The sequence below is a fragment of the Typopeltis vanoorti genome, chromosome 10 (assembly GCF_054136105.1).
Source record: "Typopeltis vanoorti isolate ZY-2024b chromosome 10, IOZ_Tvanoo_1.0, whole genome shotgun sequence".
NCBI classification, from domain to species: Eukaryota; Metazoa; Arthropoda; class Arachnida; order Uropygi; family Thelyphonidae; genus Typopeltis; species Typopeltis vanoorti.
This window is the reverse complement of record NC_143558.1, coordinates 135,277,582-135,305,077: the sequence shown is the minus strand read 5'-3', so window position 1 is coordinate 135,305,077 and position 27,496 is coordinate 135,277,582. Positions and strand designations below refer to the sequence as shown.

The window sequence follows — 27,496 nt, the reverse complement described above, 5'->3', positions numbered from 1 at the left end:
ATTTTTATTAATTTTCATACTTTTTGTGTTTTTAGTTAATAATTTTACCTGGTCTGGAAACCCTGCTCTAGAGACCAAACATGGAATTTTTTAAGCCACTCCAGGCCTCCAATAAGCGGGTGAGTCTCACACTAGCGATAAAATTATTGGCCCGGTGTGTGAGACCACCACCTAACTTATTAGAGGCCTCGAGTGACTGGAAAAATTCAATTTTTGAGCTCTAGGGCAAGTAGGGTTACCAAAATATGTTCAAAATAAATTAAAAATAAGAATAAATTGTAAAAAAAATCTTTATTCCACTCAGTCTGCTAATGTACTATAGATTTACAACCTTTTGTAGTTGTGAAGCACATATAAAAAATCCCAAGTGTCGAAATATTTTTTTTTTCTACATAGCATATTTTATTTATTCATTAATTCATTCACTCTTGGCCTACGAGCGATTGGGCATTTCCACTTTCCAGCCAATAGGCAGGTTTTATTCAAATCTAATGTGTTATGAATGGTTGTGAATGTGTTTAGATTCGACCATATAAAGACATTCACAATGCATCAAACATGATTTTCCCCGCTAGATGGGAGACCATTACTCATGATTATTTCACCTTTAATCCACCCATTTACTCACAGCACTAAAATGTGTTAAGTTTGTAACTTTTATTGCAGTTGAATTGACATTAAAAAAAAATCATGCTCTGGACGTAATCCTACCCAATTATATATTCAAGAGAATAAGTTCTTTATTTACTATTTTTTGCAGCATAATTTTTATCAAGGATCTTTTATACCCGTTAATGCAATAATCAACACAGATACTTACGCTGACACATAGGACAGGTCCAGCTTTAAATATGGAATACCTTTCAGGATTTCCGCTAATATCAGGTAAAGGACTACCTCCTGGAACTGTCATATTTAGTTCTTCCCTTAATAGATTAGCGAGCCTTGACATCCGATTACTTGTTCCTCCAACACAAACAAACTGTAATTCAAATAATAATAATAATAATAATAATAATAATAATAATACATCTCCCATCTAAAAACAAACACCAACATACATCCACGCCTAGGACGGGATTCTAATTCTTAACACGCAGCCTGTTGATTAGAGAGCAGGTAAGATAACTACTCGGCCAGCCAGACTGGCAAGTACAGAGGTGCAGAGAGTTGGTATCTAGGTGGATGAAAAATAACGGTTTGAGCCGAAAACAATGCAAAGTGAGGAAGCTAATGGTATGATTTTTAATGTGTTTATTCCTGTGATGGCTAGAGATAAACATATCTATAGCCTTCCGAGAAAGAGAACTTATTCAATCGGGTGATTTGTATATTATCAAGGGTAAGGAAAGGTGTTCAAAATGATTTTTTTGCGCTAAAAAAAGGGCATAGCTACATTTTTGTAGCATTAAACTCCATTAATTATCCTCACTCCTCCAGCGAAGTAAGCCATGAAAATGTGTGTGTTCAAGGAACTGGTATAGAGAATTCAGAAGTTTCGGTTTAGGATCTGCGAAGTTTTGAATGCGTTATTCGTCTATAGTAGAAAGTGGGTAAATAATGGAGCTGATCCCTGAAGGGAGGAAGCCATCGACCATGACGGGCAGAGATCGACGCATCACAGATGTATGGCTACACAATTACAGAGAGTGAACGGCATATTCATCATTATCATCATCACGAACCATGGGCTCACTGCCCGTTGATGTCCGATGCCTGCTTCACTATCTTCTTCCACCTCTCTTTGTCCAGTGCACAGTGTAGCAGTTTTTGTACACCCATTCCAGTCTTTTATATCGTCTATCCATTCTCTGTATGGTCTACCTCTTCTGTTTAAACCATCCAAAATATCTTCCGGTCCTCACTCATTCTACAGATGTGTCCAAATAATTGCAGCTTCCGTTTTATAATCTTCTGCATTAGATTCTGTTTTGGTTGTATCTTCTGATAGAACTCGTCACTGGTGATTTTCTGTACCCATCCTATTCTTAGAATCTTCATGTAACAAGTTCTTTCAAATGCCAAAATTTCTTTTGGCATTTAAAATTGATTCCTTATTTATTACCTACGTTTCGGATCCATACGGTACACCGCTGAAGATGCATGTTTCAGTACTCTTAGTTTTGTTTGCAGGCTGATCACTTTACTTTTCCAGATGTTATCCATGGCCTTCAGATTTGTTCTTCTCTTTGCAATCCTGATCGTTATTTATTTTTTACAGTCCAAGTCATATGTCAGTTTACTTTCCATTTGGGAAGTAATTGATATAGAAAATGTAGAATAATTCACCTATTTAGGTGAATTTTTCTACATTTTCTATATCAGTTCCATCCACGTGTACCTTTTGTTTCATGTTCTTCTCACCAAATACCATTGTATTTGTTTTTTCCAAGTTCATAACAAGTCCAAATCTCTTCCCTTCCTCATTTAACAGTTTCAGTGTTTTTTGTAGTTCTCTTTAGTCTTCTTCAATAATAACAATGTCATCTGCAAATCTCAAATTTTAATTCTCATTCCGTGTACAGATATTCCTTTGGCATCTTCCTTCAGTCTGTCCATTGCTCTTTCTAAATGTGCAATGAAAATGCTTGGTGATATTGGGTCTCCCTGTCTAGTACCGCTGCTTGTTTTAAACCATTTCACCAAATCATCACCTTCTAACTGCCGCAACTGCATTCTGTTAAACATCTTTTAATATAGCTATTAGTTTTCTTTATCAATTCTATAGGATTCTAGAACTGCTAATGTCACTTTCTGGTCAATACTGTCAAATGCTTTCTGAAAATCAACAAAGCAAGTATATATGTTTTTGTTTCTTCTCCTAGCTTTCTCTGCTATTAACTTCATTGTCAAAATCTGTTGAATTGTAGTTCTAACATTCCTAAATCCTGCTTGCTCGTCTGCAAGGTATGCTTCCAATTGTGTTCTCAATCTTTCTGTCAATATGATCATCATCACTTTACCAATGTGATTTATCAAGGCAATTGTTCTATAATTTTTACATTCTAGCTTATTTCCTTTCTTGTATAATGTTACTAATATTGATTTCACCCACTCCTCTGGCATTTTCCCTTCTTTCCATACTATATTACATAGTTGGTGCATTTCTGTAACCATATTTTCACCACCATATTTAATCATTTCTCCAGTAATGTTATCGTTACCTGGACTTTGGTAACGATAGCATAACGATAACGAAGGGCATATTAGGGAACAACAATTTGCTGAGCAGACCTTGATGCCAGACGAGTTCAAATGATCTGTTAATATCAAGAGCAGTAGTTCCCAAAGTGGGCGGTACTGCCCCCTTGGGTACGCTGTAATAATCCATGGGGCGGTAGTAGCCTCATGAGGCAAAGGAGGTGTTGAATTGAAGTAAGGGGGTGGTGAAAGGATAAAGGACAAAAATTAGGTACTGAAAAAAATTTATCGTCAAAAACTTTGATTGTTGGCGGGCGCATACTTTCGGGATTTTACAAGTCCAGTATGCAAAGGCAGCAACATGTGCATGTTATGACTTATTCAATGTATAATACTATAAATATGTGAGATGTATGAAATCAGTTTTAGATTGTTTCTGAATTGTGTGATAAGCAGTTAGCAATTTGATGTAGTGCATAAAACTTTTAGCGCATATTCGATACCTAGTCGGTACCTTACTTAGACGGATTACAAAGCAATTATTGTTGTTCTAATAAAACATAAGGTTTCAAGTGAGTATTTTTATACCTTTTCTGTAAAAATAATTTGACTTAGGTACGTGAGAAATTGCATTCTAGCAATTTTTAAATTTAACTTTTTTTTTTTTTTACAGATAATATCATGGCTGAACCCAAGAAGAAATTGACAATATAATATCGAATATTTGAAATACAGCTTTATTCAGTCGCCTACAAACATTATTACCAATGTGCGTAATTTGCCAAACGTTCATGCGGATAAAAACAGATTAGAATTTATTGTATTTTCAAGCACTTAAAGAAAAGTTTTCGAAACAACCAACATTGGAAGGTATGTTTTCAGTAGCATCCAAACTGATGATGATGGGATTACGCGCCTCTTACAACATTTCCTTGCTGATTGCTAAATCGGAAAAACCGCATAATATTGGTGAAGAACTAATCCAACAAGCTGTTAGTGAGGTCATAAGCACTGTACTGCACAAGCCAGGCTCTGATATTATCAAGAAAATTCCTTTGAGCAATAATACAGTGCAACGAAGAATTGATGAAATGGCCCAGGATGTTGAAGACTCATTATGCATTTAAAAACAACCCAGCTCTCTATACAACTTGATGAGTCTACTTTACGGAAATCAAGCCTTAGTTTTAGCATATGTACGATACATAAAAGAAGAAAAAATTTGCCAAGAATTATTATTTACTAAAAATTTGCTAATGACATTAAAGGAGAATCGATATTTCATGCATTGGAAGAGGTATTTAAAGAAAAAGAAATCCTTTTGAATAATATCTTGTCAGTTGCTACCGATGGTGCTCCAACGATGACAGGGCGCTATTGCGGTTTTATTACATATATCAAGGAGGCGATGCCAAATGTATTCACTGTATACTGTGTGATTCATCGTCAGCATTTAATAGCCAAATACCTGAGTGATCGCTTACACAGGTCATTACACAGTCAACAAAATCAAAACTCATTCATTGAATGACAGATTGTTTGGACAACTTTGTATTGAAAACGATGAAGAATTTAGTCGCTTGCTGCTCCATAGAGAAGTTCGTTGGCTATCAAACGATGCTTGTTTGAATCGATTTTATAAACTCTTTCTCAGTGTTATAGTTTTTAGAAGACAGAGATGATTCTTTACAAGCCGACTTGATTAATTTCAAAAGTGGAATAGATTATTTGACACTTGTTTAACAAATTTAATGAAACAAATCTACATCTCCAAGAAGAATCAGCTGAATTTAATAAAAATAAAAGCTGTTATTTCTGCGTTCGTGTCAAAACTTGTCCTGTACTAACGACACTTAGGACAAGGAGAATTCAGCCAGTTTCGAAATCTATCAAGAGTGGAAAAATGTGATGAAGACGTGCTCAGTTATTGTCAACACTTGGAAGCTCTCCATTGTGATTTCAACCAACGATTTAAAGATATTCTTGAAATGAAAATACCCGATTGGGTTTTGGACCAGTTTTCAAGTATAAATACAGAAGAGTCTTTAATTAGAAGAAGAACTGCAATCCACGATCAGCAAATAGCTGATCATGGTGATTTAATAATGCTGCCGACAAATATAGAGCCAAATATAGATAAAATGATAGCAGCACACCAGGCTCATTCTTCTCATTAGGATTGTTTTTAATAATACTGATCGTAATTTACTTTTATGTGCGATTTTTACATATGTACAATTTATGTTTGTTTTCTTAATTTTAATAGTGTTATTAAATTTTTAACTCCAGCTTGTCCTATGTTTATGTGCAATTTGTTTCTTTTGTTGATTTCAATAAAGAGTTTTAAAATTTCAGTTTCCACGTGTTTTATTTCCAAACTTCAAAACTCTCTACTGATGCATAAAAAACGGAAATTTGTTTCCGTATCTGTCTGTTTGTTCGCTTAAAACTCGAGAACTGCTGATCCGATTTTCTTTTATATGTATCAGGTAGAGCTGATCAGGTCTTAGAAAGTAGTTTCCACGGGGCAGGGGGGGGTGCCGAATAATTTTTTTTGGAAAAGGGGAAGTAAGCCAAATATGTTTGGGAACCACTGAAACCAAGATGATTCTTGGTGATCCTCTCCATTATTTTGAATTGGACTGAGATGATGGTAACAGATCGGTAGTTTGATGGTGAGTTTCTTCCCCCCCCCTCTCTCTCTCTTTTTGAATGAGTTGAATATAAGCTTGCTTCTGTGTATTGGAATAGATGAGAGGTGAGAGAAAGAATTCAGAGATCATTTGCTGCAGGTAGTAGTTCTAACGAATGCATCATGTCTGTAAATTTCGTCTGTTCTTCTAGCCGGTTTACTTTAGTGGATGAAAACAATGATACCTCCGTTATGAGACGGGCTAACTGCCTTTAATGAAAAAAATGCCCTTATAAAAGTTTTTACAACCTAGACGGAATTCGACCCTAGGTCCTTCAAAGCAAACGGCGTCGTCGATACCGACGATACAAGTGAATGGAGGCACTGTTGTGAAAGGAAGAGTAAATTCTGTGTGTGTGTGTGTGTGTGTGTGTGTGTGTGTGTGTGTGTGTGTGTGTGTGTGTGTGTGTGTGTGTGTGTGTGTGTGTGTGTGTGTGTGCGTGCGTGCGTGCGTGCGTGCGTGTTGTGTACGGAATCGAGAGGACTTGGAAGACCACGTTAAACATTGATATCCCTTATAAAAAAGACTTCCAAGCTACCCAGTTGGAGACACGACAGCCCAGGACAGAATATCCTGGCGATTACGGGTTAGGATTGCAGACCCACAAGTGAAATGGGATAATGACAAGAAGATGAATATATATGAACCAAACACTGTGAGAGATACCGTACTTCATGCCTAACAACGGAAAAATACAGAAAATCGAATGCTTTCTTATAATCTTACGCAAATACATTTTCACGGAACTATGGTTGCTACTACGACTCTCATTCGAAGACTGAAAAAATAGTACTCTAATATGTGCTTCAAGTATTAAGAGTGCTCTAATAGTGTTTTCAAAAGAGCTTCAAATGCTTTTCTTGTACAGATCACGTCATTTAAATTAGTTTCCATGTATTCACAATATCTCGGTCATGAACGTTTAAAATATCTGCATAAGAACTATTCAAGTAGTCGTGAAGTGATTCATATTTTTTTTCCATTCTTAAATGTTCCTACAATTCAAAGAATCCTAAATTGTAAGTTTGAATTTAAGATGTCTGTCGAGGAAAAAAAGAATTTAGTATTTTCGTAAATTTTAGCTGAAACCCTCATAATTTTTATCGTTCTAAGTACAAATAAATCATGAATAAATCTAATGTCTCACCTTTACGTCTCCAAACATCTGTACCAGATCTTGACTTCCAGAATCATAGCCAATGTGATACAAGACATCTGCAGATAGTTCATTTAAGTGAGGATTTTGGATCAGAATGAAGCCATCACTAAAAAAATAAATAAATAAAAGTTAACAAATACGTATAAATATTATTTTGTCATTCTTTTAATGAATGCTACTTTTAAAACGATTCAAACACACAGAAATAATTACCTTGATATTCAACATGATTACATGATTCATAACGATCTTTGACAAGGGAAAAACAGTGAAGAATCCTCCATTAATTACCAGTTAATGGAGGATTCTTCACTGCGATGCAAAACAAAGAAGTCATAATAAATATATCATTTTTGTTGTGGCAAACAATTGCGCAGCATCGCCACGAAGTCCAGTGATAGTGTAGCTCCTAAAGGGCTTTTCTTTGTACATGAATTTGGCCTATATCTTTAGTTGATATATTTGCAAATGTACTCATTGGTTAGACATGAAGAGCCAAAGGCTCATTGGTATTTATCATTGGTACTCATTGGTATTCATCACTTACTAAGTGTTAATTAGGACTTATATTTAGCAAGTATAATAGAAAATAAAATATAAGATAAAATAGATAAATATAAAATAGAAGATAAAATTGCAAAATAGCAAAAATAACTTTTTAAACTGAAAGTCGAAGCAGGAACTGAGGAATTGCATTACTAAAACTAAATGAACAGAATGAACTAAATGAACTAAAAAAAAACCAAATGAACAGAAAACAATGGCTATGCGCTCTGTTTCGCTCAATCCGACTGGCGAAATATGCATAAACAGAACATTAAGTGTTTATGATTCCTGTTAAGCAAGTTAATAATCTTCGTCTCACAAATTAACTTCAAACTACAATGATTATGAGAGAGTAGTATTGAGAGTAGGTTGATCAATGGCAGAAGGTGAGATGATCAATAAAAACGACATCTACCAGAGAATGCGATAATCCTACAAAAGACTGCACCTTAGGTACTACCTACTTTCAAAGTTCAAGAAGATGGAAGAGAAACAACAGGATTAAAAGGAAGAAAATATGCTGCGATTCCCTCGAAGGTCGTATAAAGTCCCACACACACCTACGATTATTATATTGACCAAGACACAGATGACGGTAATCTCTACAGCCTGTTTATACAGGTGGTGAGTCCTTCAGAATGAAATCACTGCTATCTCTCATTCTCGAGTCATGTTAGAATATTCGAGAACCAAGATTGCAAATGACAAACGATTTGACCTACAACTATTCTACGACTGCAATCTTGTGAAGCAGAGAACTGTCTTTCTGAAGCTGCGATGGGCTGGTTTGTTTGAATAACGGACGAAGCAACTAAGCAAACGTAGCTAGCGTATTATTGGTGTGTTAACTGCGTATTCTTCTGGATAGTTTGTATGCAGCATGGGAGAAAAACCAGAATTGCCGAGAACAAAATCCGAGAACAAAAATACCCAAGAAAAATAAATTTAATATACCATATATATAAGAAGTAAACACGCAAATATGCCTTCATCTATTTAGAAAACTATATTTCTTCCTGTAATTTTCATGAAGTTTTACACCTAACAATTTGTAGCTCTACTAGTAATAATACAATTACTAGTAGAGCTACAAACATCTCGACAAAATGAAAAGCAGAATGAAAATCGTTTAGATAGTAGTAATAACTATTATGTTATTACTCAGTCATGAAACCTTAATATTAGCTTAACTATTAACAGTATTTGTAGTAGCCAAATACTGTTAATTATGCACGTGTTTCTTTTCATCGTTTAAACAACAATTTAAAAAAAATAAGGGTGTTTCAAATTAAAGTATCCCTTATTCAAAGCGGTCTCGAGAGAGAGAAAGAAAGAAAGAGAGAGAGAGAACAAATAGACTAAATACCTCAAACTTGGTGAAAAAATTAGTTTGATAACAACTGATAGGGGGAACTATGCTGTGAGTGGAAGAAAATTACATTAATGTGAACTGGATGGTATGATTGTAAACTGATTCAGATGCGATGGAAAACGAAGTTATTCAATGATGTTTATTTCGCTCATTTCATAAAATAATGTGATCAAAAAAAAAAAAACATCACTTTCAGCTGACAGCTGCAAAAGTATCCGAATGATCAATGGAAGTGACGTTCAAGGTTTTGGCCTATGTGCAGGACCAATACTGCTATACAGCTTTTGTCGTCAGCGAAACTCAACTTATATGTCAAAAGGCTTCTCATATAATGTGCGATTTTGTCTTTCAAATCTGCCAGGTGAAGAACTTTGCTCTGATATACCATGCTTTGAAGTAACCCCAAAGCCAAAAGTCACAGGAGTTAGAGTCTGGTGAACGCGGTGGCCATTTCATAGAAAATTAGGGACTAATTACCCCATCTTCTGTGAAGTGTTGACGCAATTATTGTTGAACTTCACTTCCTATGTGGAGAGGCTCAATCTTGCATCAAAACTTGCAAGAGGGTGTGAGCGAATAATTTCTTTTCATTATCTCTGCATCATTTCACAATTATGAAATAATCATTTCATAATTTTCTCCTGCTCACAGCGCCATATTTCAGATAATTTTTAAACTATTTTTATCTCACCCCCCATGATCTCTTTTGGGCATTCCAAATTTGAGGATATATCGTCTACTCTCTCTCTCTCTCTCTTTCTACAGATTGCTCTGAATAGTCGGCTTACTTTAATTTGAAACAATTTCAACGAATTATCATTTTTACGGCAAATAAATATTACATTATATCAGTTATTCTACAATTTTCTTAGCATTTCATACATAATATAGCCTCCAGAAATAAAACGTGCCTAATGGTAAAAATAACTGATCATTATTCTGTTTGATATAACTCAACAACAACTAAAACTGATTATAACATTCTGTAAATTCCTCTGTTATGCTCTTCTTGTGATATTTAATACCATCGTTAATGAGGACTATATACGACACTGCTATCATTAATAGCATTACTTCCCCACTCAGGAATCGGGTTTCATTCTTCAGTCTATTAAGGACCAAACACCGCTGGCTTCCAACACTAAAATCCTAATATTACATTTAAAAAAGAAAAAAGAAAAAAGTGAAATAAATTGCTAAAAGCTAAGACAAACACTGCCACCACCACCACCATCCCTACAAACCAATAAAAACACCACGCTATGCTAAAAACTCACAAATTCGTGTTAGATGAAAAGGAAAACGACCAAAACATACAAAACATAAAAAAGCAACCCAAAAAAGCATAAAAACAAATTCCACAATTCCACAAAGCAAAGAAAAAAAATAGCGAATTCATCTTAAAAATGACCAAACCACAATCGGTAATAAAAATAATAATATAAAAATAAAAATAAAATGAATATGAAAACACGATATAGGCATTACTCCTTGAAAAACAAAGCAACCCAAAAGAAAATACATTAAAACAAAAACACATACACACAACACGACAACAATCATATTAACAAGAGCTAGGTACAACATACGAGTAATTCAAACATTAAAACACAACACATGACATGAAACAAGCGTATTAACAAAAAACATTAGCAAACAACGAATTCAAAAAAATAAAAATAAAATAACATCGAATTCAGACAAAAAAAAAAAAATGAACGCACAATTCCGAAGATAACAACACATACCTCTAAAGATAATGAAAACTAACAACGCCACTCCCTGCTAAGTCATCACATGATTTCTTTGATTACTCAGTTATCGGAGAGGAGTGCGTTTCCCAGACTATTACTCCCAATTATTTTTGAAACGTCGGAAATAGCAACCATAAAGGCATGGGAAACTGTTCTGCTCTCACGAAATAGAATCTAATGAACTTTCGTATTTGAGATCGTTACTACGATTCGTAAAAATCGGGCAAATTATTATATTTTCATATATACTTTATATATATGACAAAAAAGTTAAAAAATGTTATGCTATACTTTCGTTACTAACATGTAAGTCCTTCCAAATTATATTACAAAATTTCTGAATTCCAAAGAAAGTCATTTACATGATAGGGTAAGATAACACAGGGAAGCTTACTAAATCCCCTATATCAATGCTTCCCAAACTTATGGATGTCAGGGCCCCCTTTGGAAAAATTAAAATATTTCACCGCCCCCTTCAAAAAATAATAAAATCCTAATACAGACATATATTATTATAATATTTATAGTATGTAGCAATGAAACATTAATTTAAAGCACGAAAAACTTGACCGTTTTTTAAATGAGCGCAAGATTTTGCGTTTGTAAGATTTTTTTTTTTTTTGTGCTTCTTATCAATACCTTTGAAATGAAACTTATATGAATAAGCATATAAGTACTTATATTCATTAAGCGCCGAAATACGCAGGAAGCAAAATTTGTGAACAACACCAATGTGTGATTTTTTTCCGTTAAATTATATAAAAAAAACAAAAATGAAATAATAAATAATAAAAATTAAATACGTTTCTTTTAAGATAAAAAATAGCTACTTAATCTTAAAACATTTTAAATTTGTTTTCATTATTTCACGGCCTCCCCTCAACAAAACTAACGGCCCCCAAGGGTGGCGGCCCACAGTTTGGGAAGCATTGCCCTATATTATCTTACACTCAGGGCTGTACTTACACTTTTCACGAGGCGGATGGGGACAGAGATGTTAGAGTGCTCCGGGGTCCCTTCCCTAATTGTTTGGGCCCTTAATTGGCCTAATTTTCGGGGGTCCCAGCTATAGCCTCGTGCGCCTGTGCATAAGTACGACCCTGCTTATACTATCTTGTGAATTTCAGTCTTACATTGCTGTTTAAATGTTTTCTCATGAGTCGTATTGTTCAGAATTAAACCAAGGAAAATAAAGAGACGCTAAGCGTCGATGTATAATGAAAATCAAATTAGGCATGGTCCCAGAACTGTCTGCCTAATTTTTGGTAGTAAAAGCTCTGCAATATTCAGCTATCGCAAGCTTGCCTGTGCAGTTAAAAAATAATAAAAATAAACAATAAACTAGAATCAATTTCTTCCTAAAAGTGACTTATACCAGTTTTATATATAAGCTGGTATTAGTCATAATATTACATAACTTAATATTATTATTAGCCACAATATTTCAATGAGAAGTTAGAATATTTTTAAACCACCTTTCATGGATGGAATCCACATAAATAAAACACAGCCAATCCTATACTTACGACGGAGTCCCATTCTGACGATCCCGTCTTATGTCGGAAACCATTACACGATCCAAACATTACACGTTCAAACATATAAGCAGTTTTCTTATATGTTTGAACTAATTTTACTCACGTATTTTAGACATTCAGGAATGTTGATCGTTAATATATAGCTATGATTCATGTAGTGATTCCGACTTACGACAGATCGTCGATCCATAAGGATATACAGTAACAATTATTAATAACAATTAACACAACTGAATGCTAAAATGTGTAAGTTAGTTTTATTACATTTTATCTAATTTCCACTCTTCAATTATAGTGAAATAATACAATGTATAAATTATAACATACAATTACTGTACCATAAGGATATGAGTATACAGTGCTTTGCTTCTGTGCACTTACCAGTAAAATAATCAGATGAAAACATGATACAAGAGTAATGCCACTCATCGACTTGCGACGGGATTTCGTACCGACGATCTGTCGTAAGTCGGAATCACTACATGAATCATAGCTATATATTAACGATCAACATTCCTGAATGTCTAAAATACGTGAGTAAAATTAGTTCAAACATATAAGAAAACTGTTATGGTTAAACTAATGTTACTCTTTGTTTATGATGAAGCAATACAAACCATAACACAAAATGTCTGTACTGTCTGTAATAAAAAAATGAAACACGAGTGTACAAGCTCTCTGTACACTTACCTGATGTAAAATAATCATCTGGAAACGCATAGAAACACATGGAAGAGTAATTCTTCAGAGCTGATGATGATATATTAATTGAACAAGTCATATGAAGAAGAGAAAGGGAAGGCAAAGTAATCAATAGCAAATTCTCTAAATTCAGAAATTGCAATTGAGGATGGTTCACCAGATGCATAACTTGTCGAAGGTCTAGGCTCATCTTCAGCGGATGAAGTGAAAGTAGGGATGGGTTTCTTCAAAAATTTATACATGTACGCGTGATAAAATAATTTATCATGTGTACATTCCAACTTACTCTGCACTGGTATCGTTTTGTTTTCTGCTTAAAGCTCTCTGTAGGAAGCAATTACAACTTTCATCATTCTATCTACTTTACTAAATCTCTCCATGTTGGGATCCATTTCATCAAACAGCAGAACTGCCTTATTAACAAAAGCAAAAATCTTTGCCAATTTCACTATAACAAACATTTTTTCGTAAACTGGACTTCCTCTTCTTGTTTTACTTTTTTTTCTCTCTTCTTCTTCTTCTTTTTCTGCTACTTTCTGTACTTCTGGCTTCATAAGGTCTTCGTTTGAACAGCTTCCAATAAATGCGTCACATCTCCATCGACGACAACAGCACTATTTTGTTACCAATCTCTTGTAACGCTTCGCCTCTGTCGAATCCTGGGAATGTATAAACATATATTTTCAGCAACTTCTAAACAACATTCATACATTCTACTGTCACCTTACTCTATGCTGCATTTGCATGATATTATATTCTTTCCAAAACTCTCAGAGACTTTCCTCATTCTCAGTAGTAGCAATATTTGAACAAAGCATTTCTTAAATAAAAGACTTGAAAGCAGCAATATAACAACTCGGTCCATGGTTTGCAGGAGTGAAGTGGTATTCGGTAGACGTGTTAATGGAATGGCCATCGTAAGTATGAGTGTTTAGCGGAATGAATGTATGTCAAATAGTGTTGGCAATATGCAATTGTAAAACTAAATAGATTCGAATTCTTAGTACTTGACAATGAAGCAATCCGAAGCTCGAACTGAGAATTTCTGCACATTATGACTTAATTAAACTTACACATTCATCGTGTAAAGAAAGAAATGCATTCTTACAAACATAATTACTCAAGTGATCACAATGAAAATTTTCCAGTCGCTTACGGCATTCAGTGGTATTGGTATCGTAGTGAAACATAAAGAAACATGAGTAAAATAATCCGTTGCCTAGAGCACCTAGAATTGCACCAAAAAATGAAAGGAAAGAGAAGGGATTTCTGGCAGAGGAAGAGACGAGAGGAAGAAGAGGGAACAGAAAGCAGTTTTGCATAGTTGGAAATGTGTTAATTTTTCAACACTATTTTCTTCTCACTTCTCCAAAATCAATGTTCCTTGTTCTTGGTTGTTTAAATTATTAATTAAGAATTTTAAGTACCTAGGAGCTAATGTTGATACTGAAGGTGAAACTGAATAGGATAACACAAGACTGACTAAAGGAAATACTGCTTTTAAAAGACTGCGTAACACATGGAAATCACCCAAATATCATAACAAAATCAAAATAAATATCATCAATAGCAATTTGAAGTGCATATTATTATAAGGATCAGAATAAGGATGACAAAGAAACAGGAAGCTAAATAGTTTTCAAATAAAGTTTGTTTGAGTGAAATATGAAAAACATTTTGATTATATATCAACATTCCAAAAGTAGCTTTGACATTGATTTCAGAAGGAAAAGAGGAAGGTCTAAATTAACTCGACAAAGACTGATATGGAAAGAAAGAAACAAAGGTGAGTGATTGACACAGCGAGAGAGAGAGAGAGAGAGAGAGAGAGAGAGAGAGAGAGAGAGAGAGAGAGAGAGAGAGAGAGAAGCATAATTAGATAGGACCAACAGGAGAAGGTGATTCTTAGTTTTATCCCCTTCGCAAAGAGAATAGGTAAGTAGATATTTAAATTACGAATAACGGTCTGACCACTGGATTATGATTTTTATATGTCAATGAGATAACCTAAAGGTATTCTTTTGATATCCTCGGCGATAAAAGTATAACTGGTATAAGAAATGGGGAAATGACCATTTCCCCATTTCTTTTTGTCCTAACATTAGGAAAATTATGTCCTTTCAATTTAATGAATTAATTTATGTATTTTACATTATACTATTTAATACACATACCTTTCTTTCTTTTTCTTTTGGAACAATGCTTCTTCTTTCTCTATTGTCATGATATCCTCAAGTAAAAAAGAAAGCAAAAAATTAATATCTCAGAATGGTTGCTGACATCAAAAATAAAAAAAAAATACAATAAAATGCATTTGAGAAAACAAAACGATCTCTATAATAGTTATCAGGATTTTATTTTTTAACCTTTGTTACAATAATAATAGCTCAGTATTATCTTTACTTGGTACTTTCTAATGATGCATGTCTTACAAAGATGTATATGTATGCCTTAAAAATGTGTGTGTGTGTGTGTGTGTGTATACCAAGCAATTTTATAAGCTAGGTTTTTTAATCCTTTTTCCCAAATAAGCAAACAGACAAGTAAGTCAAGTTTGCGGCTGCAGGTAGTGCAACACTAGGCAACTCGTGGTAAAGGTGGAGGAAGCTCTGATCACTTTCCTTAGAATTTTCCTCTAATACAAAGCACATTTCCTTGCAGAAATGTATGATGCTATGCATTAAGGTAATGGTCACTACCTACCGGTTTCAACCTTTATTGAGGTCTCGTCAGTGGGAGCCAGACCTAAAAAATGCCAAGGGTGAAGTAATATAGAACTTATAAATATTTTAGCTAAACAAGTTGCAATAAGGTGCTTTGACCTAATTAAATAACCTCATTTGACCTCATTATATATATACATATATTATATATATATATTATATATATTGTGCGTGCGTGTGTGTGTGTGTGTGTGTGTGTGTGTGTGTGTGTGTGTGTGTGTGTACACACACACCTGATGAAGTCTGTTCTCAGACGAAACTAGTGGTGTGTATTAAGAAAGTTTTTTTACTGAAAACCGAGGTTTTCAGTCATTAAATAAATTTTAATATGTTATAAAACCGATTAAACCTTCAATTTAATAATAACTATATTCCTAATGACGAGGATATCGACCATCATATCAAAGAATATCAGAGGATCCTCAAGAAGATTGGACTTTCTGTAAACAGATTAATTTTCTTAAAACGCTGTAAGTTTCATTCCATTTTCCTAAGTTTATTTCCTTTAAGGAGAACATTAAAACTGAGTGGGCACGCAGAATCTACCGTAAAGCAAAGTAGACCTTCTCTCTCTCTCTCTCTCTCTCTCTCTCTCAGAAAGAATATTCGATACTAAACGCACTTTAGCGTTCTTGCGAATGTGCCAACAAGCTAAAACTCATTACAAAATTTAATTTCCTTAAACGAGAACAATCCGCTCTCACCAAACCTGCCGAACTCCCTACCGTTCAAAATAAAGTGGTTATAAACTTATCTTCACACAACCTTTCACTCACAGAAGAAAACATTCTCTCAAGAGGCCTCAACTTTGTTCTATCACCAAGATCTATTCCTAAAGAACTATTTCTCACAAAAATTGAAAAAGCCGCTTCTCTTCTCCCCTCCCTTTTTTTATTAAACATTAAGAATTATTGGATAACTTTTGACATGTTAATCAGTAAAAATAATTACAGTAAATTAGTTGAGTTAAGGCCACAAGGCTATTATGTCTGTCAACTGAGTATATTCACTGCCCTCTTTCAAATTCACTAGATTTAAAAAATAAAAAAAAATTGTTAATTGTCTTTGACAGGATTCAAATTCAGATAGTTCCGACCGTTTTTCCAAGCGCGTCACAAATGTGTAGAAAGAAAATAAGCTATCAAATAAATACCAACACCAGAACAACAACGCTGAAGTAAGCAAACTAGCTTAAACAACTTGAAATGAAACTTGCTTGCTACATTCATTGAATGTGGAAAATTCGTTAATTAACTTAACAAGATTATAATAACAATGAACGTCTCTGCACATTTTGCAAATAAAAGAACAACTTTGAGACAGCGGTTAACAACTGAACGATCTACGTTTACTTCATGCGTTCCATTGTTCAACCCTTTTCTTATATATCTGTGATTCAGTGAACCTTGACTCTATTATCAACGATACGAAATACCATATAGATATGACAACTTCCTGCAGGAGTAAAAGAAAATGTGCTCTTCGAACGAGAGAGAGAGTTGCAGGTTGTGCGTGCGTGAAATAGATCAATTCGTCTTTAGAGAAATTTTGATTTACACACGTCATATGAAAGCGCACCAATTCATTAGTTCTCTTTCCGAAACGAAATTTTTAAACACAGTTCTAATATTTCTTCATATGCTCAATAACAGAACATATTACTGTTATTCTAACAATATATCTGCATATGTTCCGTTACTGCACTGGAGGAAAACTGTAAGTTAAAAATTATAAAAATCACTCGACTAACTATTGAAGATTTATCCAAATAAATGTAAATGTATCACAGTAAAGTAAAATGATATTTCATTATCATACTTCACATAAATCATTTTATTTATTAAAATAAATTGAAATTTTATTATAATACTTAGCTCTTTGCAAATTATCAGATAACACGTATACAACAGTTGAAGAAGAACCAAGAAGGCTTGATTTGATGACCTGAGCTATTGAATAAAAGAATATTAAAAATTGTTGGTTCTAATCAGAGAAAAAATAGTTCGAAGCAGTTGTCATACCGGCGAAACCTTAAAAGCATTAATAAAAGGAGCAAGTAGAGTCCCGAGCAGAGTTCGCATTTTTAAGTTCTGCAATACCAAAACTCCAATGTTGAAATTTTAAAGTTTCAAATATTTGGCTTTTTAAGAATAAAATAATTTTATTCTGTTAAATATCCTTTCACTTAATGCATTCATAGGGTCTCCGTATCTCGGTCGGTAAAGACAAAGTCCTTTAGTCGTAAAGTCAATAATACAAGATACTTTGAACCTTGTATTATTATCTGAATCAAATAATAATTTAAATTATATATTATATGAATCAACTGTTCAAGGAATGCATCCACGAACATCCGTTAATACTCCAGAATCAGATTTCAGTGTTTAATGAAAGATTATATCTACACCTATCCAGCCACTCAAAAATTAAAGTTATTTCAACTACAAAGGAAGAAAATATGATATTCATATCACGCTACTGGCTGTGAAGGTGATTAATCAATGATGAAAATTTAAGACTTTACCTGGTACAGCTAGACAGATGACTTCACAGTGTCGAAAGTTTGTCTGTCAGAGTCACGATAAGCAACCAATAAGGCCTATTAACATAAACAAGGCCAAGACATGGAAGATTTCCGTTATCAGTACCTTCATACTATCCAATCACGTAAATGGACAGGTGATTTCTCGAATCGAAAGGGAGATTACGTAAATATTTGTTTTATTTGTCATGTTTAAAAATAATACACACTGATAAGATATTATCATTATCACATACACCTTGTACTAGCATTGAAGTGACAAATGAAAAATGATTGTCACTATACACTGCTTATCTGTTGAAATTTTTTTTAAAAAAAATGCGTTTGTTTCTTATCATTAGAATAGATACAAGGGGTTTTCAAAATAATGGAAACACTTACAATTTTTAGGAGAATTTTTTTTAATAATAAGCTTTAGGCCTACCTCGAGTTGTTAGAACACCATGAAGTCTACGTGGAACAGACTGATACAATCCATGTACATAAGATAATAGCATTTGGGACATTCTTCCTGCAAAAAATGTCCCAATTGTGCCAGTGATATTGCAGGCGTAAAATGTGATCGAAACTTGGAGAAAAGATTGGGGGGGGGGCAATACCTTGTCATAATCTTCGATACTGTGGCTCGTGATGCACCTACAATTTCTGCATTTTGGTTGTGGCAGTTACTGCAAGCTACATTCCAATGATCATACCTTTTTTGTAGGTTACTGAGGTCTGACATTTTGCACACTAACTGCACAACAGATAATTCAACATCGATTATGGCACTGCTATGTGATATCCAATATCATACTGGACCATCACATTGCGGATGACGGTATGTCTGTGATTGTTGCTGCGCAGTTAGTGTGCAAAATGCCAGACCTCAGTGACCTAAAAAAAGGTATGATCATTAGAATGCGACTTGCAGGATCTTCCGTAACCAAAACAACAGAAATCGTATGTGCATCACGAGCCACAGTATCGAAGATTATGACAAGGTATGGAAACGAACAAGGCGTTGTCTACAATGGTTCTCCAAGGTTCGATCATATTTTCCGCCTACAACATCACTGGCACAGTTTGGACATATTTTGCAGGAAGAATGGTCCCAAATTCCATTATCATGTACATGACTTGTATCAGTCTGTTCCACATCGAATTCATGGTGTTCTAACAGCTCGAGTGGGGGCTACAGCTTATTAATAAAAACCTCTCCAAACAAATTTGTAGATTTTTCCATTATTTTGATAACCTCTTGTATATATAAACAAGCAGATATTTGAATCCGTAAATTTTCATAAAAATAACTCATCGGAAATAAAATAAAATACTAAAGAAATAAAACTTTACGCTACCCAGATTCACTTAAGGAGAAAACTGTGCACACACCACTCCATTGCAAGGTTTGATATGAATTAAAATAATATCCAGGTTGTAAATTGTTTGTAGGTAGTTTCTTCATAAGATATCTGAAGCTTTAGTTTGACTGTTTTCTGAATGAGCGATACAAAATCTAGTGTATATATTCTGTTTGTTATTCCGGTATGTTAAGCGTACTAATATTCTTGGCCATTCTGGCGACCACTATCAAACCTTACTTATTGTTTCAAATCAATATGCTTTGTGTTGTAAATTTATAACCAATTTACCTGCACTTCATTATACAATAATAATTATACGAGTAATATATAAAGTATTTTATATTGTAATATCATATTGTATTAAATTATTTTGTATTATACTGAAATTTTAATCATAACAATTTCTCAAAAAATGACTCAAAATGACTGCAAAAAAGTATGAATGAATAAACAAATAAACAAAAAAAAACAGTACATAATTTTGTTGTTCTCCCAAATTTGATACTTCTTACACTGATATGAAGCTGCTACAGTTTGCTGTTATCTAAAACCTTAACATACATGATATGAATAGATATTACATTTTGTTCTACACACACATACACATCACCGAGTGAATCAACGGATATTTGCCTTGAAAAACGAAAGTTAGTGGTAAGAAAACAATAGTGAATAAATACGCTACTTCTGCCTCTGTGTTCAAACTCTAATTTCCATTCTTAATTCGATTACGAAAATAATAAATCTGGCAAATGGATAGAACATTGTTTCATTTTTAACATTTTTTTTTTCGAAATATCATAATGTCATCTTATATTAAGTAACGGCATTTAATGCATCATAGAATATTACAAAACTATATGCAAACAGATGTGATTTTAATCATTAAGTTGTACAAGGAGCGATGTAAAACATTTTTATAAACTAATATAGTTGAAAAATGCCTGGATATATTTTTAAACGTGCCTAAACCTGAAAAGAATATCATGAAAAGAGTAAAGTTTTCTTAAGCACTAGCATAAAATGAATCTCAAATAATATCTGAAATTATCCATCCTAAATTAGCTGAAAAAAATCTTATCACTTCATTGTTCTAATTTTTACGCTCCCGTTTCTCTTTCTCTCCCTTTTAGTTCATACGTTTTCCATATTTTCCCAATTTACATCTTTACTATAGGCTCTTCCTATTCCTCCAATTGATTAATATCTTACAAAGTTTAACAGTATAGTATTAAAAAAAAAACCTTAACAAAGAAACAGATATCATACTTCACACAATAAACTTAAATTAATTCATTATCAGGATATTCTATTACCTTTCATTTTTCTCGCTACATTAAAAAAATCTAAAATTAAACCATTCAGTTTAATTTTATATCCTCATTTATTAGAATCATAACAATAAAAATAATCAACTCTAACCGCATTCTTTACTGCAAAAACCTTTTAAAAGGTCATCTAAAAAGACAAACATAATACGGTATAATACTCTTCAGAGTAGTTAGTATACTGCATTGATATGAAATATAGTTAGTCGAATATTAAGTCATACCACCAATGAATTAAAACTTTTATTTAGTACTGTGCTGGACTTCCTTTAGTGATTGCCAATACCGATCCTCTTCGATTCCCTGCGCATAGTTCGGTGAGATATGGGTCGGGAACAGCGCTCATTAAATTCAAAGTTTCTTTAGAAGGATTTATGCAGATCAATACTGTCAACAGAGAAGAATGATTCTAGGTTAACGTTAGCCATAGGTAATGTTTTAGCTTTTGGACAATAAAGTACAATTCATACTATGTTAGTGAGACAGACTACGATAAAATGGAGCGGAAAGAGGAAGTAGTAAACAAATTCAGAGGACTAATTACAAATTCTATTAAGAACACCATGGAGTATTATTGTGACAACAAGAAGATAATGACACAAGTAGGGATAACGAAGGGTAGTTGTATTAAACAGACCACATTTGCATCACCCTCTCTTCGTTTGGTCTCAATTTTTAGGGTTTTATTTATGATGCGGTGGGGAAAATGAACAGAAGAAAGAATATGATAATCAGACTCCTGCAAGATTATATCCCCCCTAATATATTAGTACAGTGGGTGAGCTAAAGGTTTGATAATCCAAAGACCCTGCGCTAGAGAACGCCAAGAAACTGTCTCAAACCACAAACAATTCTACTGTTCCATGCCACAATAGAATTACCCGAAGAAAACTGATAGATCGGAAAGCAGATATACTTTTCATTGGGCATACAGCCCAGCAATATATGTTGTATTTCACGACAAGCAGTTGAAGAGAAAGAGTTTTGAACTCAGAAAATCTGCACAAAAATATCCTAGTCACTAGAATTGCTATTTTATGTTAATATTTGCGTGGCTGCGTGCATGCTTGTGCGAGCGCCAATCCTGACAGCATGTTCTCTCTCTCTCTCTGTAAATATATCCTACCATGGCTAAACACAAGTGAATTCGACTCCAATAATTTTCTTTGAGGAAATAATTATATTAAAATCACTTAAAATCAGTGGCATGAAGCGACACGTTTTTATGATTGTGTTATTCGGAGACACAATGCCGATAATGTGAGCTAATTAAATAAGAAGTTAATGCATATAGCAAATTTCCTGCAAATATGTGAAATAGTTTCCGTCCAAATTTTCGAGAGATTACGTAAAGGCAGGCAGGTATAAAAAACAAATACATACGCAGCTCAAACCAATGATCCTCGGAGAATATGAAATTAGGAATAAATAAAATACCAAAAAAAGTTTTAGGAAAAGTTTATTTTAATATAATTTTTTTTGATTTCTGATATCCATATAACTCATTCAATAGCTAAAAATTAAGGTCATACACATTTCACACGATAAAAATCAAACACCAGCTAAGATACAAGACATCCTAGTATTGTTTCGATTCTGTATAAATCTCCTTTTTAAATAACATTTTGTTCATTAAGTATCATGTTTGAGATGACATTTCAACTGCTATTTTGTTTTCTTGTTTCATTTTAGCGGAACAAAGTTTCTGTGCTATTTTTCTAAAATCTGAAATATTATGAGATGTCAGATTCCATCCACTGTGTATTCTATTTCACTACTTAGATCCTTCTTATTAAAATCTATTTTTTTCTACAGTAAATAACTCTTTAGTTTCAGCCAACATTTCGTGTGTGTGTCACTAGTACACACATGCATTTGCCTTAGAAAACGAATCATGTAATTTATACTTTTTTGTACTAACAAGAAACTTGGAAACACCTGGGTTCGACAGAACCTTTCTAAGGACTTTTCAATTAAATGTGAGTTATCCAGTCGCATATCAAGGATTCATCCCTCCCAGAGAGTCTTGTTTTCCATCTGAAAAACAGACAAACCGTCTACAGAACCTACGCAATTAACATAAATAATACAATGGTCTCATAGCGTTACTTCCTTCGGTCCTCATTCCAAACAACAATTTCCAAGAGACCTGTACTTTCCTTATACATTCACGCAATAAACACTTATCAGCACCGCTCCTCAACTGACTTCGTTACAACTTCTCAAATGATTTCATTACCACTCCTCAGTCCGGTTAAGAAACTTTGTAAATAGAATGTTTCAAAACTACATGGCACTTTATATGACACGCTTGTTTTGTGTTTTTATTGCGTACCTTTTTACTAAGGTAAGAAATAAGGAAATGACACACACACACACATACATTCTAAAATTTTCTGGCACACTTGTACATTCAGTGAACCTTTGGTGAAATGCAAGCGACCAACACCATGATACGACATGCAGTCCCAGATCATCTGACTGGCTGAGAATTTGACTGTTGACACCAAATAGTCTGGACTGAATTTTTACCACGATCGTCTTCGAACTATCTGTCTGCCGTCAGTGCCCTGAAGGTTAAACTTCTCATCAGAAAAAAAATTACCCTTTTACACTGATCAAGGATCCATTTGGCATGTTATTTCACCAGTTTAACCAAGCAATTCTCATTTTTTGGTTAAGGGCTTCTTTTTAGGACGCCTGACTGATAGTCAGGACGACTTGTCCGAATACTTAACAGCGTATTAACAGAAAGTATTCTACCATACAAGGAAAGTAAAAACAGAAAAAAGTTATCAGTTTATATGGATAAGAGACAGCAAAACATTCCTTAAAAAACGCAAGATGCAAAGCCAATCCAAATAAACTCCGTATACCTCAACAGGCTGTCACATTAAAAGGAACACTGATGAGTCGTAAAGAAGGGAACAACATACCAATCTATATGAACGCAGACCACCAAGCAGATGTAATCTCCCCGGAACATGACAGTTGCCACATTTTAAACTCGAAATACAACATTAACACTGCAGACAAACAAAACGAGGCGGTGGCATAATAATATTCACCAAACATAAACTAGAAATAACAGAAATAAACTATAAATTAAAATACGTAGAAAACATATGCATCGAAATTAAAAACATCAAACCAAAAAACTTCTTGATATTAAACGCAATATACAGACCACCCACCTTAAGCACCACAAATTTTCTAGATAAACTAAACAGATCGTTTTCAACCACGAAAGAAGGCACCTCAGAATACTTGATAATAATAGGAGGCATGAATATAAACATTAGGAACATAAATAACAACACAGAACAATACCTAGACCTCTTATCAGTATATAACATAACCCCATCCATACAGTCGTATACACGAGAAGAGATAGTCGGAAATAAAATAACCTCATCCTCTATTGGCTATAAATATATACAGGCCCCTCTAAAGAGTCACACAGCAGCCGTCATAACATGCAAACTGGCAGACCATTATTTCACAGCATTATTACAGTTACACACTGAACCAAAACCCACAAAACTGATTGAGACTACAGAACAATATTATAGCATTCTAAACGAAACAATAGTAAACGACGAAATCAGAAAAACAGACTGGATGCAGATAGCGACTCTGCTGAAGCTGTATATAATAATCTTAAACTTGCATTTAACAAAATATATAACAAAGCATTAACAAAAATAAAAATACGCCCCCAAACGGAACAGAATCCATGGATAACAGACATACAAAGAAAAGATGTCCTATGGAAACAACTTAAGAAGTCGCCAAACAATATCGCTTTAAAAGATGAATACAAAAGAAAACGGAATCTCTTAACAACATAGATTAAAACGGTAAAAAGAAACTATTACAGCAACAAATTAACAACAGCTCAGAATGACATAAAGGAAACCTGGCGCCTGATTAATGAAAAGCTGGACAATATACACAGAACCACTGCCTCAGAAACAATAAAACACAGCTTTGCTTGCGACCCCAAATCCCTCAAACAGTTGACAAAGAACTTTAATCAGCACTTCGTGAACTCTGTACAAAAACTGCAAGAACCAACCTTTCTTCATACAAATGAACATTCTCCACTAGGTCCACGAGCAACCCAGTCGATGTGGTTCCCCACAGTAACAAAAGCAGCACTATCACTGGCAATTCAACAAATTAATCCTAACAAAAGACCGGAGATAGACGGAATCAGACCAAAAGACATCAATAAACACTCAACAAACTTATGTCCAGTTATACAAAAACTGTTAAATAAAATCTTCGAAACGGGACAAATACCTGAAACACTAAAGACTGCATTAATCACACCCATACATAAACATGGAAAAAGAAACATTATAAGTAATTACAAACCCATCGCCACGTTGTCTGTAATCAACCAAATCACGGAGCATCGTGCATCGCAAACTCTCCACGTACGTTGAAAACTTTCAAATCATGCCCAAAACACAATATAGCTTTCAAAAAAAATAAAGGAATAGCAACACTCCTGGAAATTTTCACAGACCTAATAATCGCTGCATTGGATAAAAACAGAATAACATTAGTCGTATTCATTGACCTAACAAAAGCATTTGACACACTAACACACAAAACCTTGTTAAGGAAACTAACGCATATGAGAATTGGAGGTCGTCTACTCCAGTGGTTTAAAGCATACATGAAAAACAGGAAGCATATCACACGTATAGGATCAGCGTATAGCAAAGAGATACAGTTAACCTGTGAAGTATCTCCTATCTCCCATTCTATTTAACATATACACACACGACATAAGCTATCTTCCCCTAAAAAGTAAAATCTTCCAGTACACAGACGACACGACCATAGTATCCATTCACAACAACGCAAATATCGCTTACACAAATATGCAACACGACATCAATCAAATCACTAACTGGTTAACCGAAAACGGCATACATATAAACCCTGGGGAAAACAAAGCTAATGATGTCCAAAACTTCCCCAAAAAATCCCTTAAACCCCCTGTCCACAGAAACTAAATATCTCATTATCCGACATTCTCCCTCCTATACACAAAGCGCTGAACCTAAAACCACAACATCACACAGGTGAAAACAACACGTTATCTCGGACTTCACTTCGATGCTGATCAAAGTTGGAAAAGCCATATAAACTACCTACACACTAAGTGTAGGATAATAGCAAACAAACTATACCGATTAAAAGACATAGCCCCGACACGCATAAAAATACTAATCTATAAAGCATTATATGAAAACATTTTAAGATACGCAATCATATCATATGCATTCTGAGCAGACTACAGACTTAACAGGTTACAAAGGTTGCAAGATAAAATGGTAAAACTGATATTCTAGGAGCAACCAGCACTTATACAGGCAGCATGGACAGAACACAAAATATTTAAGGTGAAACACTTATGATTCACTACACAGTCATGTTAAAACATTACAGCCCAATCTATAGAGTAACCAGATAACAAGACCACAGTCAACAAACTACATAACATATAAGTACAACAATCACCACGGCAAAGCCACCCAAAATTTCTACGTACCTGATATGATAAACAAACTGCCATTCGACGACAGAAACCTTGGACATACACAGAGCTGAAACAGACGCTATAATATATATATTATAGCACGAATAAAAATTAGAGAAATTCCTGTTTCTCTCTTTCTCCCTCACACACACACACAAAACCTATGACAAATCCCTCTCAAAAACACCACAACAAGGACACAAACAAACACATCATGTCCAAATCCAACCTTACTTGCAAGAAAAAAAAGTTAAACTATGGAATAGCAGCTAAACCCTTCCAAGCACGTACCAACAAACAGTAAATTCAACACCTGGCTTCCGACCAGTACAGAAACATAATCACGAAACCACCGCCATCTATTATCTTCTTCAGATAAGCTCTGCAAAGCTTTGAGGAAGAAATCAGAAATGCCTTCCAAAATATTATTATTATTATATGAGTTATTCACTAAAAAAAATCCTGTATAATCTTCACTGTTAATATTAGAACATGTGTTGTAAATGCATAATACAGAGGCAGAGTGTTATTAAAGTTATTAACTGAAATCCAATCTAGAAAAATTTTGTAAAATTACACTAAAGATAATTATTGTACATATATGTGTAAATATTCTAGCAATGAATAAAAATATTACTTATTAAAAATTATTATGCCGGTATTATTAAATATAAAATACAATAAATTGAAGATCAGAAATCAGTAAAAATAATAATAAAAATAAACTGCAGATTTACTTACTTCTTCTGCATCAGTTTCAGCCTCGGCATCCTGAAATTTTATAATTAATATAGATAAGTCATAATATAATGAAAGTGAAACATATCTTTTAAAAAATCAGAGCTGTTTAATAAAAGGGATAACTTTCTTTGTTTCATTCTGATAAATAAATACGTCATTACTCTTGAGCACAACTGCCTGCAAGAAGGCATAAACAAAAGAGGGCAAAAAGTAGAAAGAAAATCCAAACATACGCACAATGTATGTTTGGATTTTCTGGTACGCACAATTTATCATTTTCTCTTCCTGTGTTCACCCATTATGCAAAACCTCCCCCTTATTAATCTGGTAATGTGGGGGAGATTTATATCGATC

At 34.1% G+C, this 27,496-nt stretch overlaps 1 protein-coding gene across 3 annotated transcripts in view; it reads right to left on the bottom strand.

Annotated features, from left to right (window-relative positions):
* The window catches only part of LOC150102822 (uridine phosphorylase 1-like), a 36,911-nt gene extending 18,702 nt beyond the window's left edge, over nucleotides 1-18,209 (bottom strand). Inside the window, exons 1-4 of one of the 3 annotated variants that reach the window (XM_090398676.1) lie at nucleotides 18,153-18,209; nucleotides 15,080-15,135; nucleotides 6,982-7,099; nucleotides 821-982 (exon numbers count right to left, since the gene is read on the bottom strand). In XM_090398676.1, the coding sequence (XP_090254802.1) occupies nucleotides 821-982; nucleotides 6,982-7,099; nucleotides 15,080-15,129 (330 nt within the window). In that variant the 5' untranslated portion in view covers nucleotides 15,130-15,135; nucleotides 18,153-18,209. Of the gene's footprint in view, nucleotides 1-820; nucleotides 983-6,981; nucleotides 7,100-15,079; nucleotides 15,136-16,579; nucleotides 16,984-18,152 lie in introns of those variants that run through there. The other 2 variants (XM_090398677.1, XM_090398678.1) reach the window with 2 other exon arrangements.
* Nucleotides 18,210-27,496: the final 9,287 nt, after the last annotated feature.